Source organism: Oryctolagus cuniculus, chromosome 8 (assembly GCF_051225735.1).
Source record: "Oryctolagus cuniculus isolate XC-2025 breed Fujian yellow rabbit chromosome 8, ASM5122573v1, whole genome shotgun sequence".
NCBI classification, from domain to species: Eukaryota; Metazoa; Chordata; class Mammalia; order Lagomorpha; family Leporidae; genus Oryctolagus; species Oryctolagus cuniculus.
Window position 1 is genome coordinate 89,379,156 of NC_142874.1, and position 16,515 is coordinate 89,395,670.

Genomic DNA, 16,515 nt, shown 5'->3' on the forward strand with positions numbered 1-16,515 from the left:
AGGCATGAGAACTGGGATTTATTTCTCTTAAGATTAATTTTATTTATTTGAAAGGCAGAGTTATGGGGGGCTAGAGAGAGAGGGAGAAAGAGGGGAGGTCTTTCTTCTGCTGATTCACTTCAAGGCTGGCTAGGCTGAAGGAGCTAGGAGCTTCTTCTGGGTCTGCCACATGAGTGGCAGGGCCCCAGGAACTTGGGCCATCTTCTGCTTTTCACAGGAGCATTAGCAAGGAGCTGGATCAGAAATGGAGCAGCCGGGACTTGATCTGGTACCCGTATGGGATGCTGGCCCTGTGGGCTGCAGCTTAACCTGCTGCGCCATAGCACTAGCCCCTATTTCTTACTTTTTAGAACACTAACAGACAACTCACTAAGTGTTTAGTATAAAAATGTGTGAAAGTTCCGGCATTGTGGTGCAATGGAGTAAGCCACCACTTGCCCTGCTGACATCCCGTATCAGAGTGTCGGTCAAATTGCAGCTGCTCCACTTCCCATCTAGCTCCCTGCTAACACACCTCAGTAAACAGTGGAAGATGTCCCAAGTACTTGGGCCCTTGACTCCCATATGGGAGGCGGGATGAAGTTCTTGATTCCTGGCTTCAGCCTGGCTCATCCTGGGCTATCGTGATCATTTGAGGGGTGAACCAGCAGATGGAAGATCTCTCTGCCTTTAGGTTCGTCTCTGTCATTCTTTCAAAAAATTAATTAAATAAATCTTTATTTAAAAAAATGCATGAAACGCTTCTTATCCAACTTTTAGTTTGTTCTCTTAACATAGATCCTGATGTTGTAACTTCCTTGTTTTAAACTACCCTCACTGTCTACAGAATGATGTCAGTCTATTAGCATAGCATATAAGTTCCTCAGTGACCTGGCCCTTTCTGTGTGTCTCCTCCCACTGTTTCCTAATACTGATGTCCCCACTATATAGAACCATCTTTGTGTTTTCTGAAATACGTTCCATTACTTTTATATTTTTAACAATTTTTTACCATCTTTGTGTTTTCTGAAATACGTTCCATTACTTTTATATTTTTAACAATTTTTTAAAGATTTATTTATTTATTTTAAAACAAAGCATTACAGAAAGAGGAGAGACCGAGAGAAATCTTCCATCTGCTGCTTCATTCCCCAGATAGCCACAATGGCCAGGGCTGCGATTGGTTAGAGTCTGGAGCCAGGAGCCAAGAGGTTCTTCTGGGTCTCCCACATAGGTGGCATGGGCCATGGGACTTGGACCATCTTCTGATGCTTTCCCAGGAACTTTAGCAGGGAACTGGATAGGAAGTGGAGCAGCCAGGACTCGAATTGGTGCCTGTATGGGATGCTGGCACTGCTAGTGGCTGCTTAACCTGCTGCACAGCACCAGCCACACTCCATTGCCTTTATGTATGCTGTTCTTTCTATCTTTTGCTTTACTTACTTATTTAAGGGGCAGAAAGACAAAAAGCTCCCATTCAGTAATTCACTCCTCTGATGCTCACAACAGCTGGAATGGGCCAGGCCATAGCAGGGAGATCGGAATGTAATTCTGGCCTCCCATGTGGGTGGAAGGGACCCAACTACTTGAGCTATCACTTGCTGCTTCCCAGAGTACACATTAACACAAAGCTGGAATCTGGAATGGACTCAACTAATGCACTCCAGTATGGGCTGTGGCCATCCCAAATGGTATGTTAACCCCTACACCAAGTACTTGCCCCTGTTTTTGGCTCTTGAGTGATTGATGTTATTCCTCCCACTTTCATGCTGATGCCTTTCACTGTCTCAGGTATTGTTGCCATTCCTTATGGGTATCTGGTAGAACCTCTTTGCACTTTGCCTTTTATTTGTTTCCTTAGTTAGACCTCTGAGCATGTTGACAGAAACTAACACATCTTCTGAAGGTGCTCAGCAAATGTTTATTGAACAAAGAAATCATATTTTACATATGGAAACACAGGAGTCTGGGAATGACATGGTACATGCCAACATGTTTACAGCTAGTTAGCGTAGTCAGTTATGCTGCTGGTTTGACTTGGCCCCTTGCTTTCTGCCTCTCTCAGTCTAAAGCTCTACCCTAAATAAAATGCATTTTGATTTTGGTGGGCTTTTTTACATTATTAAGTTTTTTAATTATTTTTTCTCCCCAAATAAACAGTTAAAACTTCATATACTTCATAATTACCGTTTCAGGAACCACTTCAGGGTGATACTTCCCACTGTGCCCACCCTCCCACCCATACTCCCAGCCCCTCTTCCTCCTCCCTCTCTTATTCCCACGCTTACTTTTTACTGAGATTCTGTTTTCATTGACTTTATACGCATATGTTTAGCTCTATGTTAATTAAAGAGTTCAACAAATAGTTTAAAAAAAACTGTTCCTCAACAGTCAATATAAGGGCTGTTCAAGTCATTACTTCTCAAAGTGTGAATTTCACCTATAGAGATTGCCTTTTAAGTGCTCTGTTATCACAGGTCAGGTAGAACATGCACTATTTGTCTCTTTGGGACTGGCTTATTTCACTAACTATGATGTTTTCTAGATTCGTCCATTTTGTTGTAAATGACCAGATTTCATTTTTTTTTACCGCTGTGTAGTATTCCATAGTGTACCTATCCCATAATTTCTTTATCTAGTCTTCAGTTGACAGACATTTGGGTTGATTCCATGTCTTAGCTATTGTGAATTGAGCTGCAATAAACATGGGGGTGCAGATAACTCTTTCATATGCTGATTTCATTTCCCTTCAGTAAATTCCCAGGAGTGGGATGGTGGGTCATATGGTAGGTCTATATTCAGATTTCTGAGGTATCTCCATACTGTCTTCCATAGTGGCTCTACCAGTTTACATTCCCACCAACAGTGGATTAGAGTACATTTTTTCCCACATCCTCGCCAGCATTTGTTGTTTTTGATTTCTGTATGAAAGCCATTCTAACTGGGGTGAGGTAAAACCTCATTGTGGTTTTAATTTGTATTTCCCTGACAGCTAGTGATCCTGAACATTTTTTCATGCGTCTGTTGGCCATTTGGATTTTCTCTTTTGAAAAATGTCAGTTTAAGTCCTTTGCCCATTTCTTGACTGGGTTGTTTGCTTTGTTGTTGAGTTTCTTGATCTCTTTATATATTCTGGTTATCAATCCTTTATCAGTGGAATAGTTTTCAAATAATTTCTTCTATTCTATCAGTTGTCTCTTCACTTTGCTGAGTGTTTCTTTTGCAGTATAGAAGCTTCTCAATTTGATGTCATCCCATTTGTTAATTTTGGCTTTGATTGCTTGTGCCTCTGGGGTCTTTTCCAAGAATTCTTTGCCTATGCCAATGTCATTCAGGGTTTCTCCAATGTTCTCCTATAATTTGATGGTGTTGGGTCATAGATTTAGGTCTTTAATCCATTTTGAGTGGATTCTTGTGTAAGGTGTAAGGTAAAGGTCTAGTTTCATACTTCTGCACGTGGAAAGACAGTTTTCGCAGCACCATTTGTTGAAGAGAGAGAGAGAGAGAGAGAGAGAGAGAGAGAGAGAGAGAGACTGTCTTTTCCCCAGGGATTGATTTTAGCTCCTTTGTCAAATATAAGCTGGCTGTAGATGCTTGGATTGATTTCTGGTGTTTCCATTCTGTTCCTTTGGTCTATCCTTCTCTTTTGTACCACTACCAGCATTTTGTTTTTTTAACAAAACTTTGTTTCTTCACTTACAGATATTGATGATGTTAAGAAGTTCAAACCTGGATACCTGGAAGCTACTCTTAACTGGTTTAAGTTTTATAAAGTACCAGATGGAAAACCAGAAAACCAGTTTGCTTTTAATGGAGAATTCAGAAACAAGGTGACAATGATAACCTTTATTTTTGAATGTACCTCCTAATATTTATACAATCGTTGTTTTACTTGGAGAATTTCTTCTATGAATGTCTATATATAGCATGATAAAAGTAGAGCTTTTTATGGACTTACATTGTTCAGAACATAAATCATTCTTTTATTTTTATTTATTTTTATTTTTTGACAGGCAGAGTGGACAGTGAGAGAGAGACAGACAGAGAGAAAGGTCTTCCTTTGCCGTTGGTTCACCCTCCAATGGCTGCCATGGCTGGCGCGTTGTGGCCGGCGCACCGCGCTGATCCGATGGCAGGAACCAGGTACTTATCCTGGTCTCCCACGGGGTGCAGGGCCCAAGCACCTCGGCCATCCTCCACTGCACTCCCGGGCCACAGCAGAGAGCTGGCCTGGAAGAGGGGCAACCAGGACAGAATCCGGCGCCCCGACCAGGACTAGAACCCGGTGTGCTGGCACCGTAAGGCGGAGGATTAGCCTAGTGAGCCGCGGCGCCAGCCCCATAAATCATTCTTAATAATTTTAGGGGTTCTAAGTGATTCAACAAATCTGATAAGTGTTTTCAAAAATTTGTCTATGTGCAACAGTGAAAGAATTTTGTGATGAGTTCAGCTTTGCACATTGTATGTGAAGTAAAACCCTACCATCTCTTTTGGAAGCAAAAGTTACCTTTAATGTTATGTAGGAACTCCCTTTCCAAGTATTCACTCCTCATTATAATAGGTTTAGTTGTCATTATAGGAGAAAGTAACTAATATGAATTAGTTAATAAGTAAGGTTTCTTCCTATGGAAAATAAGCAGCATTCTGGAAAAAACTTCTAAAGAATTGTCTGCTTTCGACTAACAGAGCAAGTTTTCCTTAGAAATGTGTTCCTTTATGTGTGTCTAGCAAGAAGTGTGTCTGTTATTGATCATACTTCTTGGATACCTTGTGAACTATTACAAAGAAAATGTCCTGAAAATATTTTTTAAAGATTTATTTATTTTGTTTGAAAGGCAGAGTTATAGAGAGAGAAGGAGAGACAGAGAGAGGGGTCTTCCATCCACTGGTTCACTCCCCACATGACTACAGCAGCCAGAGCTGAGCTCATCAGGAGCTTCTTGCAGGTCCCCCATGCCAATGCAGGGGCCCAAGGACTTGGGCCATCCTCTGTAGCTTTCCCAGGCCATAGCAGAGAGCTGGAACAGAAGTGGCATGGCTGGTACTCAAACTGGCACCCATATGGTATGCAGGCACTGCAGGCAGTGGTTTTTCCCACTATACCACAGCACCGGCCCCAAGTCCAGAAAATGCTAAAGTTTACTACTTCAACACTTGAGTATTCCAAGATTACTTTACAGTTAGACATCTTGAAGTTTTGGTGGTGATGAAATAGGTGCATTCTTACTTACAAATCAGATGACAGGCTGAGCTCTTAATGTATCACTTCTTGTTTACTTTTTCAACAACTCTATCATTTAGATTAGAGATTGGAAGATGATTTTTTCTATAAAGTCAAATAGCAATTATTTTAGGCTTTGCATGCCATGTGATTTCTGTTGTGTAACTACTCAACTCTGCCATTGTTGCACTATAAAGCAGCATAAGCCAAAAACAGGTAGCAGTCTGGATCTGTCCCAGTGGCCCTAGTTTGCCAGCCATGATATAGATATTCCCACCCCTTCCCATTTTACAGGTGGAGAAATTGAGGCTAAGTGAGGTTATGTAACTTTCCCAAAGTCACAAGCTGGTAAATAATAAGGAAGCCAGAATTTATACTTGAGTGAGTTTGACCTCAGAGCTCATACATTTTTTATTTATTTATTTGGCAGATAGAGTTAGACAATGAGAGAGACAGAGACAGAGACAAAGGTCTTCCTTCCACTGGTTCACCCCCCAAATTGGCTGCTATGGCCAGAACTTCACCAATCCGAAGCCAGGAGCCAGGTGCCCCCTCTTGGTCTCCCATGCGGGTGCAGGGGCCCAAGCACTTGGGCCATCCTCCACTGCCTTCCCATGCCACAGCAGAGAGCTTTACTGGAAGAGGAGCAACTGGGACTAGAACCCGGCACCCATATGGGATGCCGGCACTACAGGCAGAGGATTAACCAAGTAAGGCACAGTGCTGGCCCCTACCTCAGAGCTCATACATTTAACAGTTAAGTGGCATGATGAGATTAATTCTGTGTTAGTCTGATAGTATAATTGCTGTGTCTTTTTTTGGTTTGCAACTAGGCTTTTGCTCTTGAAGTTATTAAGTCTACTCATGATCACTGGAAGGCATTGCTCATGAAGAAATGTGATGGAGGGGCAATAAATTGGTAAGAATTTGTCTTTTCTCTCTAAGTAATGTTAATTTACAACTAATTAATATTAATCCATATACTGCTCTGATCTGTTTTTTAAAAAATGGGATTACAATTTTTATTTTGCTTGTTTTTTATTTAAAAAATATTTAGGGTGTGCCTATTCAGTGGGCATTACTGAATGTTAGGTGCTATGAAACTAGGAATTGGTTGGTTTTCTCAATGGATTAATAGTTTAGAGAGGGTACTGACAAATTACCAGGCATTTAGTTGTAATACTTTGCAATATGTGCCAGAATTAAGTAAAAAGAAGTAATTTTCCACATGGAAGTAAATAACATTTGGTTATTTATCTAGTAACTGGCACTTTAGTTCTTGCTAAGAACTGTAAAAAACCTTCTTACCAACATGATGTGGATCATTGATTATGAGGAATCAAACAACAGTAAGATATATAACTCGAACATTTTCATTTAAAACATTTGTATGTTTATTAACCAACTTTTGGATATACAGCTAAGATCTTGTAAGTATAGATTCCATACCAATTTTCTACATACACTTATATTCTGACATAATATAGAATGGAAAATAAAGGTCCGGTAACCCTCATGCTCCTTACAATTTAAAACCTTTATATATTAGCTGGGGTTGGGGGGTGGGTACTTTTTTTTTCTAATCCATTTCAGTCACCCACACCTAATTTGATCTCAAGTTTTTGTAGTAATTCATCTTTATTGAGGCTTTTTAGGGTCTCAGCATTTTGTACAACCTCAGTAGTTGTAGCCTATTTAGTGTTCACAGAAACAGTTCTCCCCACTCCTTTCGTCAGCAAACATAATTACTACTTGAATTTTTAGTAATTATAACAAGTTCAACTGAGATAAACAGGTTTGAGAAAAGATACAACAGACTTGGTAAATCTGACTTTAGAAAGCAAAAACACAACAACAGTGGGACACTTCCCTTTGCTTTCCCACTTTCCCAAGTTAGGAGAAACTGAGAAGCCATTCACACTTTGAGCAAACACTGATTAAGGGCCTACTCCCAAGTACTGTGCTGGTATTAGGGATATTCCTGTGAATACAGTAGACTCCCTGCCTTCTCTGAGCGTAGTCCCAGAATCAAGAGTGACATTAAGGAAATTGTCAGGTTGAATAAAGAGTTATTTAATTTTGGGGCAGGCCTTTGGCTCAGTGGTTAAGACACCACTTCGAATTCCTACATCCTATATCAGAGTACCCGGGTTCAAGTCTCACCTCTACTTTCCAGCTTTCTGCTGATTTCTTGCTGGGAGGCAACAAGCCATCTCTGCTTCAGGACTTTGGTCCTTGCCACTCACTTGAGAAATGCAGATTGAGTTCTAGGCACCCGGCTTCAGCCTGATCTAGCCCTGGTTGTTTGGGATATTTGCAAGGGAACAAATCAGTAGATAAGCAATCAGTCAATCTCCTCTCCCTTCCCCTTGCTACCTTCTTCCCTTCCTCCTTTCCTCTTCCTCTCTTTCTTTCAAATAAAACAATTAAAGAATTTTTTAAAGAATTGTTTAATCTCAGTGAATATTTTATCCAAGTTACCAAGGTTTATTCATCTTGTCCCCAACACAAATATTTGAGTATTGTAGCTTCAGAGTCATTTTGTTAAAAAGAAAATAGATTTATTTAGTTAATTGAAAAACAGAGCTACAGAGAGAGGTAGAGACAGACAGATCTTCCACCTGCTAGTTCACTTCCCAAATGACTACAATGGCCAGGGCTGGGCCAGGTTGAAAGCCAGTGGCTTCTCCAGGATTCTCACATGGATAGCAGGAGCTCAAGCAGTTGGGCTGTCTTCTACTGCTTTCCCAGGCTATTGGCAGGGAGCTGGATCAGAAGTGGAGCAGCTGAGACAGGAACCAGAGCTCATGCGGGATGGCAGCATTGAGGTTATGCCACAAAGGTACACCACAATGGTAGCCCCAGATTCATTTCTGATGTAAGCTAAAGAAACACTGTCAACTCCCTGATCATCTCCTCTCTTTTTCCCTTACATTTTATGTAGTGCACTCTGTTTAGCATACTCTGAAAATTTAGGCAATTGTTTCTCATTTAAATAATAGAATTAACATCAAATGTGGATATAATTGAAAGCCTTCTGGTCTGATGTCCTAGTAATGATAGACTGAAATATTCTTTATGTTCTATAAGTTAGGCATCAGTGCGATGACACCCTCCAGACTAAAAGGGTTCTCTAGTTGTCTGATGAGGTATTTGCTTGCTATTTGCTACCTTATTTTTCTTCCTAGTCTTGCTTTCTATAAGGCTTATACAATCCTTGCAGACTTGAGTGTCTTCCAGGCTTCCAACTACAGAACTGGAAACTATCTTTTGCCTACCTTATGTCCAGCTTGATATTCCTTGTCTGTGGATTCATTATTGAGTCATTTTGCCATAGCCTTCTACCTAATGGGAAAGACTGCATTAACAGTGAGAGTTGATGTTTATTGAACTCTGTACTCTGTGTTGTAGCTTCTGACAGTGTTATTTGTGTTCTGCAGTTAAGAACCCTGTAACATACCTGTTGTTTCCATTTTATACATGAAGGAATTAAAGCCACATAGAGATTTTTTTTTTTAAGATTTTATTTATTTATTTGAGAGCGAGAGTTAGAGACAGTGAGAAGGAGAGACAGAGAAAGGTCTTCCTTCCTTTGGTTCACTCTGCAAATGGCCACAATGCCTGGAGCTGCACCCATCTGAGGCCAAGAGCTTCCTCCTGGTCTCCTGTGCAGGTGCAGGGACCCAAGCACTTGAGCCATCTTCTACGGCTATCCCAGGCCATAGCAGAGAGCTGGATTGGAAGAGGAGCAGCCGGGACTAGAACTGGTGCCCATATAGAGTGCCAGCGTCACAGGTGGAGCATTTACCTAGGGATTTAAGTGCAGGGCAAAGTCAAGATTTTTAAACCCAGATTCCAAACCTACTCTCTGAATAACTGTATTCTGTTACCTCCTGTACATTTTTTTGCAACAAAATAATAGTTTTTTAGCTTAAAATTTTCATGATGTAAAGTGTATGCATCTAAATAATTTGAAGACAAACTTTGGAATTTTAACTCATTTTTGTACATTTTTTCCATGAACAATTTTCAATGTGAATTATGCATTATTTCTTTTGCCTTCATGTAATTAATTGTTTCTCTTAGTTTCCTAAAGTATGCTGTCAATAAATTGCAAGCCCTCCTCCAACCCTCGTTTCTAACCTGTTTCCCCAGTTGACTCCAGTTTAGCACAGTACTGTTTATTACAACCATTCTCTCAGTGTAGATACATCCGAAATACCAGGGGAAATTGTTGCACAACTCAGGTGCATTGTCCTCTTCTTCAAACCTGCTGTATTGGGATCTCTGAAGAGTAGAGTCTAATATGCACATGACAAGGTCCCTGCATGGGTCTCATGAGTCTCTCAGCTTAAGAACCATAGAATCCAAATTTCTTCTCATTTGAAAAGCAGCCCGGGCTGTCTAAGATTTGGCATCTGTTACCCTTCTAGCCTCATTTACAATCGCTTCTTATCTCTTATTGATGTTCACCTACTTAAAACCACCTGGCACTCCTCCAGACATGGTACTCTTCTTGATCTCTAGACCATCGCTCATTCTGTTTCCACGGCCGTGATTATTTTCTCATTTGTTGAACTGGATAACTGCTAGCTTACTCGTCTTTTATACTTAGCCTCTCTAGAAAGTACTCCCTCATGATAGTTGTGTTCTCGATTTGGTGCTGGTGTGCTCTGTGTTCCTTGTGTGCCGTTTTTCTGTCATTGCATTTACTGGTTACTAAGTCCTTGATTTGTGAATTTGTGTCCTTCAGAATAGAAGTTTCTCAAGAATAGATGAGTAAAACTGCCTTATTCATCTTTATATTCCTAATATGTGGCTTGCAGTAACTATGCAATAAATATGTTAGAGTAAATTATTGAATAGTATTCTACAGCTAAATAAATACAGGGATACTTTCAAAAAAATTTTAGAAAATGAAGTTAAATTATTTTAGTGCAAGAAATTTTGAAATCCATGTAGACATAAGGTCTTTAAAAAGTTCATGAAAAATTACATGATTTTTCAGATTTTTTTTGCCTGGAAAATAAACTTTATCTTTTAATTCCATTTTCCAGGAACTTTTTGGAGTACCCTCTTATTTTGACCTTTTTTAATCCAAGTGGTTGCTCTTCTGTTCTCAGGATTACTGCATTTATTAAATTCTTTCTTGCTTTGATTAATTCTTTCTCCCAGTAAGTTATTTTGGTTGTTACTGTTTTTTTCCACTGTTTAGCATTATTCTGAAAATTGTATAGTCTTTTAACAGTACTTTATTATTTCTGTTCTCTTTAAAAAAACAAAAAACTTTATAAACCTTATTGTAGGATAATTTTTCTGACATTTGAGCTAAACTGCAACCCCTCTCACCCTTTCTTCACCCACAGTTTATCTACCTTATTTTTGATGAATTTTTTTTTAAAGATTTTTTTTATTTATTTATTTCACAGGTAGAATTACAGACAGTGAGAGAGAGAGACAGAGAGAAAGGTCCTCCCTCTGTTGGTTCACTCCCCAAATGGCGCCACGGCTGGTGCGCTGCGCAGATCCGAAGCCAGGAGCCAGGTGCTTCTCCTGGTCTCCCATGCAGGTGCAGGGCCCAAGGACTTGGGCCATCCTCCACTGCACTCCCTGGCCACAGCAGAGAGCTGGCCTGGAAGAGGGGCAGCCAGGACTAGAACCCGGCGCTCACATGGGATGCCGGTGCTGCAGGCGGAGGATTAGCCATGTGAGCCACGGCGCCAGCCCCTATTTACATATTTATTATATATAGTAATGTACATCATAAGTGTATATGTGTTATGTCAGTGTACATTATTTTCATTCACCTGTCCTTGGATTTTTCATATCTTTATTGATTCTTGAATGTTCTTCTAGTTATAAAAACTACTTTATTTCAGCTATTTATCATTTCCTTAAATTGCTGAGAGTCAGTCTCCTGTTTAATATATTTCTATATAGTACTTTTCAGAATTATCTTTCAAAAGTACAAATGTGGTTATGTAACTTTTATGCTTAGAAATCTCTGTGTTTTTCTTTGATTATGGGATTTAATCCAAATTTTCTTTTATCTAAAAATATTTCCAGACCCACTTTTGCAGCCTCATGATCCCCTTCTGTCCATTGTCTTTCCTCCATGAACATCTGCCCATTCTTCCAGGAACAGTTGGGACATCACCTTGGCACAGTTTCATTTCTTCTGAACTCTCCTATCATTGCTGCTCTCATATCTGCGTAGAACTGAGATGTTCTGTTGGATTTTTTTTTTTTTAATGGGAAATTCAATGAAAGGGATGTTCACTTTTTTTTAAATTATTTATTTATTTATTTATTTATTTATTTATTTATTTATTTTGACAGGCAGAGTGGACAGTGAGAGAGAGAGAAAGGTCTTCCTTTTCCGTTGGTTCACCCTCCAATGGCCGCTGCAGCCAGCGCGCTGCAGCCAGCACACTGCGCCGATCCGAAGCCAGGAGCCAGGTGCTTCTCCTGGTCTCCCTATGTGGATGCAGGGCCCAAGCACTTGGGCCATCCTCCACTGCCTTCCCGGGCCACAGCAGAGAGCTGGACTGGAAGAGGAGAAACTGGGACAGAAATGGCGCCCCAACCAGGAATAGAACCCCGGGGTGCCAGTGCTGCAGGCAGAGGGTTAGCCTAGTGAGCCGCCGTGCTGGCCAAGTTATTTAGCTCTTAAAATTGTTTCCTTTTGTATTCCTAGAGTAAGGTGTATTGAATCTGGCGCTTTTATTGGTAGCTTCAGTTATTTTAGCTTTGTGTATCCTTACTTTCTGCTTATAAACACTAAAAGATTTGGTCCAAAGTCACTGTCTTCTTATATCTTTGCATATCTCTTCTCTTTCCTTTATCTTTAGTACTTCACTTTAGAATGAAAAAAGGTTTGACAAATCTGTATCATTTCTTTGAAGATTCTAGTGAGTATGGGCCTTTATCTGATTTGAGATCCACTTGAAGAAATTTCCCCTTTTATGTATCTGTTTATTATTTTCAGATAATTTTCTGTTTTTATTTAGTTATTTTGATCTGTTATCCATCTTTAATAGGCTTTTTTATTATTTTTAAATGTAATTTTTTTGTAGAAGTCATTTTGGTATTGTTGATCATTTGCACTATTGTCATGTCTGCATATTTTGGTTAACCAGGTTATACAATGTTGTTTGAGCTAAATAACATTTACAAATTTAGATAAAAACAGTTGGTATCTTTATGAAAGGGAAAGCAGCACATTTTTCTTTAGTTTTTTTAATCTCATTCATAGTTGGCAACAAATCCTTGGTCATCTCTCCTTTAAGTGTTTACACTGCTTCTCTTGATTATTCTTGATTACACTGCCATAGTCATAGTTGGAAAGCTAAAAATAATCTTAGAGATTATAAACTTCATAAGGACTCCATGGTTCAGTATTTTATCCCTAGCATCTAGAAAAGTCCCTGACTTGTAATTTTTTAAATTAATAAACAAATAGGAATCAGTGTTAAACAACTATGTTTACATGAGGACCAGTTAAGAGAAAATGAAACATTTCTTGGTAACATGCCTTTTATTATACCCTGGAACACTGATAGTACAAATCCCTTCATGAAATCCTAGAAAGGAAAATATACATATGATTCAAAAAGTTCATAGAAAATCCCCATTACTAAAAGTAGAATGTACAGATTTAAAAATTGTTTGCATGAAAATGAACTTATTTCTTAATTCCCTTTTCCATTAACTTTTTGAAGCTTCACACACGTTTCTACACATGCACGTAGTCTCTCACAAACTGGCATAATCTGTTAACTAAAAGGATGTCAGTGAGGAAGTTGGCACTCTATTTTAGCTAATAAAATTCTAGTGAAAGCTATTGTTACTATTTGAGAAATAGTAACAAGGGACTATGTAAATGTTTATCCTTTGTATTGGTGTGTCATAAAAGAATTTCTAAAGTCCATTTGGATGTGCCTTTTATTTCATTCTTGAATCAGCCATACTAATAATTTATTAAATGTAAAAAATATAGCAGAGGAAGTTGGCTTTACTACAGGTTTCTACTGGTTACTTGTCAAGATGCTTTATTTTAGGGTTTCTTTTTAATTATTCAGTGTTTTTAAGATTTACAGTGCTGGCCTTAATATTTTCATTTTTTCCTAATATTCATGTTTACGGTTTCATTTTGTTTGGGAAGAAGAAGATTACTTTAGAAAGTATAATCAGATTTAACAGAAGAAAATACAGCATACCAGTTAAATTTAAATTTCAGGAAAAGATTTTGCATAAACATCCCTTTTAATATTTTTAGCCTACTTAAACTAAAAGATTTCTTGTTTATCTGAAATTAAAATGTAATTGGATGATCTATATTTTATGTGGCAGCTCTGTTAAAGAAAACCTCTCTGCTGTCTCACTGTCATTTTCCCAGAATTTCCAAGGCATATTTTACTCTGATTCAGTTAAAATCTTCAAAGCATTGTATGGAGCATACTCAGTATATTCCACATTTTCTTTGCAGGACTGCAGTTCAGACTTTGCAGTTTCTAATTCTTTTGCTGGAATCTTTTTAAATTTAGTTTTGACTTTTCATTAGGGAAACATCAGATTTACATGAGCCTGCCTTTTTCAGTTTTCAGCTTAAACATGAGCACTAGAGAACACAGATAAGTTGTACTCTTCAAGGTGATAACGCTAACTTTAACCAGATTTTATTCATGCCAAAAATGAAAAAAATACCACAGATACTCTAACTTATTTCACAAAATTATCGAGAAGATAAGTACACTTAGGTCCCTTTGAAGGAGAATATATGTACATTTCTGTTTCACCTACTGTTTGTCTCCTGTAGGGATCTGTTAATCACTTTTTTCTTCAATTAAAATGTTAATTTGAGTTTAACTCCCTTCTCTAATATCTTTTTCTATATCCATTTAATTTGCTATTTTCTTTGATCAGGTTTTTTTTTTAAGATTTTTTTTTTTTTTTTTGAAAGTCGGAGTTATGGAGGGAGGGAGAGAGAAAGAGAGATCTTTCATCTGCTGGTTCACTCCCCAGATGGCTGCAATGGCCAAGGCAGAGCCAGGCCAAAGCCAGGTGCCAAGGGGTTTTTCAGAATCTCCCACATGGGTGACAGGAGCCCAAACATTTGGGCCATCTTCTGCAGCTTTTCCCAGGCCATCAGCAGGGAGCTAGATGGGAAGTAGACCAGCTAGGACTCAAACCGGTGCCTATATGGAATGCCAGTGTCGCAGTCTTTGGCTTTACCTACTGTGCTGGCCCCCCACTGTCGCTCCCCGTCTTCGTGGAGGAACGACACAGGACCCTGCGCTGTTCTTTCGTCTGCTCGGCCCTCCCCGGGTTTGCTGCTGGTTCTTCCCGGGTTGGCTACTGTCCCTTCCACCTCCGTGGAAGGGCGGTTCCCCCTGGCCACTTTCCCCACTTCCGCAGGGGAGCGGCACACCGCCGGCCGGCTCTCTCGGGGGCTGCACAGGTGTTCCTTCAGATAGCTGTTCCCCTTAGATGTTCCTGGTGCATGTTGTCTCTCTCCTCCTTTATAGTCCTTTTCCACCAATCCCAACTCTGCTACCCACAATGTCGAGTACGCTGCTCTCCTCCAATCAGGAGCAGGTCCTGCAGTTTATTGGTTGAACTGGAGGCAGCTGTGTAGAAGCTGTTTCTCCCTTCTCAGCGCCATATTGTGGGAGAGCAGATGCATAGAATAAGTCTTACTTCCAGTAACTTAGTCTAGTCCGAGTTGCTCCCCACACCCCACTTTAACAAAATTAAAAAAAAAAAAACAGTCTTCATATGATTGAGAAGGATGCTGCTTTTGCTTTGAGTTAGGAGGTAGGTAATATGTCTGGTGTGGCATGCTTGTGGACATACAGGAAAGGCATCAGACTTCACTAATCAGGGAAGAAGCTGTTACACTTTGCACTGCCTTTTTTCGACTTCCAAGAAAACAGACTCTTCAGATTCATATAATTTGCGCTAAGAAAGAGATTCCACAGCATCTTTCGGGAATCATTTATGATCCTCATCACCTCACTTAAAAGGAAATAATCGTATAGTCACCTACTGTGGCTCAAAATTGTTTCGTCTTTTCTTCATTGAAGGTGAAGCGTACTTAGATCAGGAAATTATTAGAATTTGTATAGTATCATTAAATTTTTTTTCATTCTGATGAATGCAATGCTGTGATATATTCTGTATTTGTAACTTTACCTGTAAGAATGTATGTGTAGTTTTAGTTGTGCTAGTTTATATCATTTATTCCCTTGTTCACTGACTGAAATTATACTGCCAATGTGAAGTATTTGAAGTTGTTTCCTTTTGTTCCTTTTTCATCCTGTGTAATACTGTTTTCTTTTCCTTGCCAGCACAAACGTGCAGGTGTGTGATAGCCCTTTCCTTTGCACTCAAGAGGAAGCAAGATCATTCGTTGAATCGGTAAGGGACAAGTGTCCAGGGCATCTCTTAATCTTACAAATATCATGGGAATCCAACAGAAATTCTTAACTAGCTAGTAGTGAAATGTGTCAGGTTCTTTTGGGAAATATAAAATTAAAAATAACATTGAAATATACTTTTTCTTTTATTCAAGGAATTTAAACCAAAAACATTAAAGCCTTTTGATTTTTTAAATTCTATTTTAAAATACATTAACCATTAACCATCATATTTCATGTGATGCTGTGTTTCCTAACATCACCTGTTTATTTCTGTTTATACACATTTGCACTCCTTGGTGTTATCCTGATCTGTCATCCTGTGTCTAGCTTGGAACTGGCTGTTGGTATAGATGCATTTTGGATCAAGAAAAATGAAAGCGATGAGACTCCATTTAGTTTAGCTCTGTCATAAGCTTTCCTTATCTGTTCTAAGAAAATATCCCTGGATTGTTACATGCCTCAGTGATAATGCTGCACAGAAGCTAACTGAATTTATTAGTAAATCAGTGCTTAATTTGGAGAACAATATAAAAGAAAAGTCATATTCAGATAATCAAGTAATATTGCTAGCATGTTCAAGAGGGATCATAAGCTTAAAATCCTTTTTATAAATTAGGACTTTTTAAGAACTAATTGTGAGATAGGAATTAGTGAATTTAGATCTTTAGGAACAAATAAAATATTTCTAAATGTTAGTTGTCCATTATGGCTGTTACTAATTTGTTAGTTTTTTTTTTTCTCATTAATCCATCAGCTGTTTAATTAGTGCCTGCAAAGTGGTATGATCTAGGTGCTAGGGATGCAGTATGTAAAAAAAGACACAGAAACTTCTTCCCTTGTGTAGCTCTCATTTTAGCTTTAGAGATACATAATAAATATGTAAGTAAAAAAGAG

The 16,515-nt window shown here is 39.0% G+C and overlaps 1 protein-coding gene across 3 annotated transcripts in view; it reads left to right on the plus strand.

Moving 5' to 3' along the window:
- The window catches only part of PPA2 (inorganic pyrophosphatase 2), a 105,999-nt gene that overhangs the window by 72,266 nt on the left and 17,218 nt on the right, over nt 1-16,515 (plus strand). For all 3 annotated transcript variants that reach the window (XM_008267534.4, XM_070047783.2, XM_089302987.1), the window contains 3 exons: nt 3,682-3,809; nt 6,034-6,119; nt 15,550-15,619. In XM_008267534.4, coding sequence (XP_008265756.1) covers nt 3,682-3,809; nt 6,034-6,119; nt 15,550-15,619 — 284 coding nt within the window. The remainder of the gene's footprint in view (nt 1-3,681; nt 3,810-6,033; nt 6,120-15,549; nt 15,620-16,515) is intronic.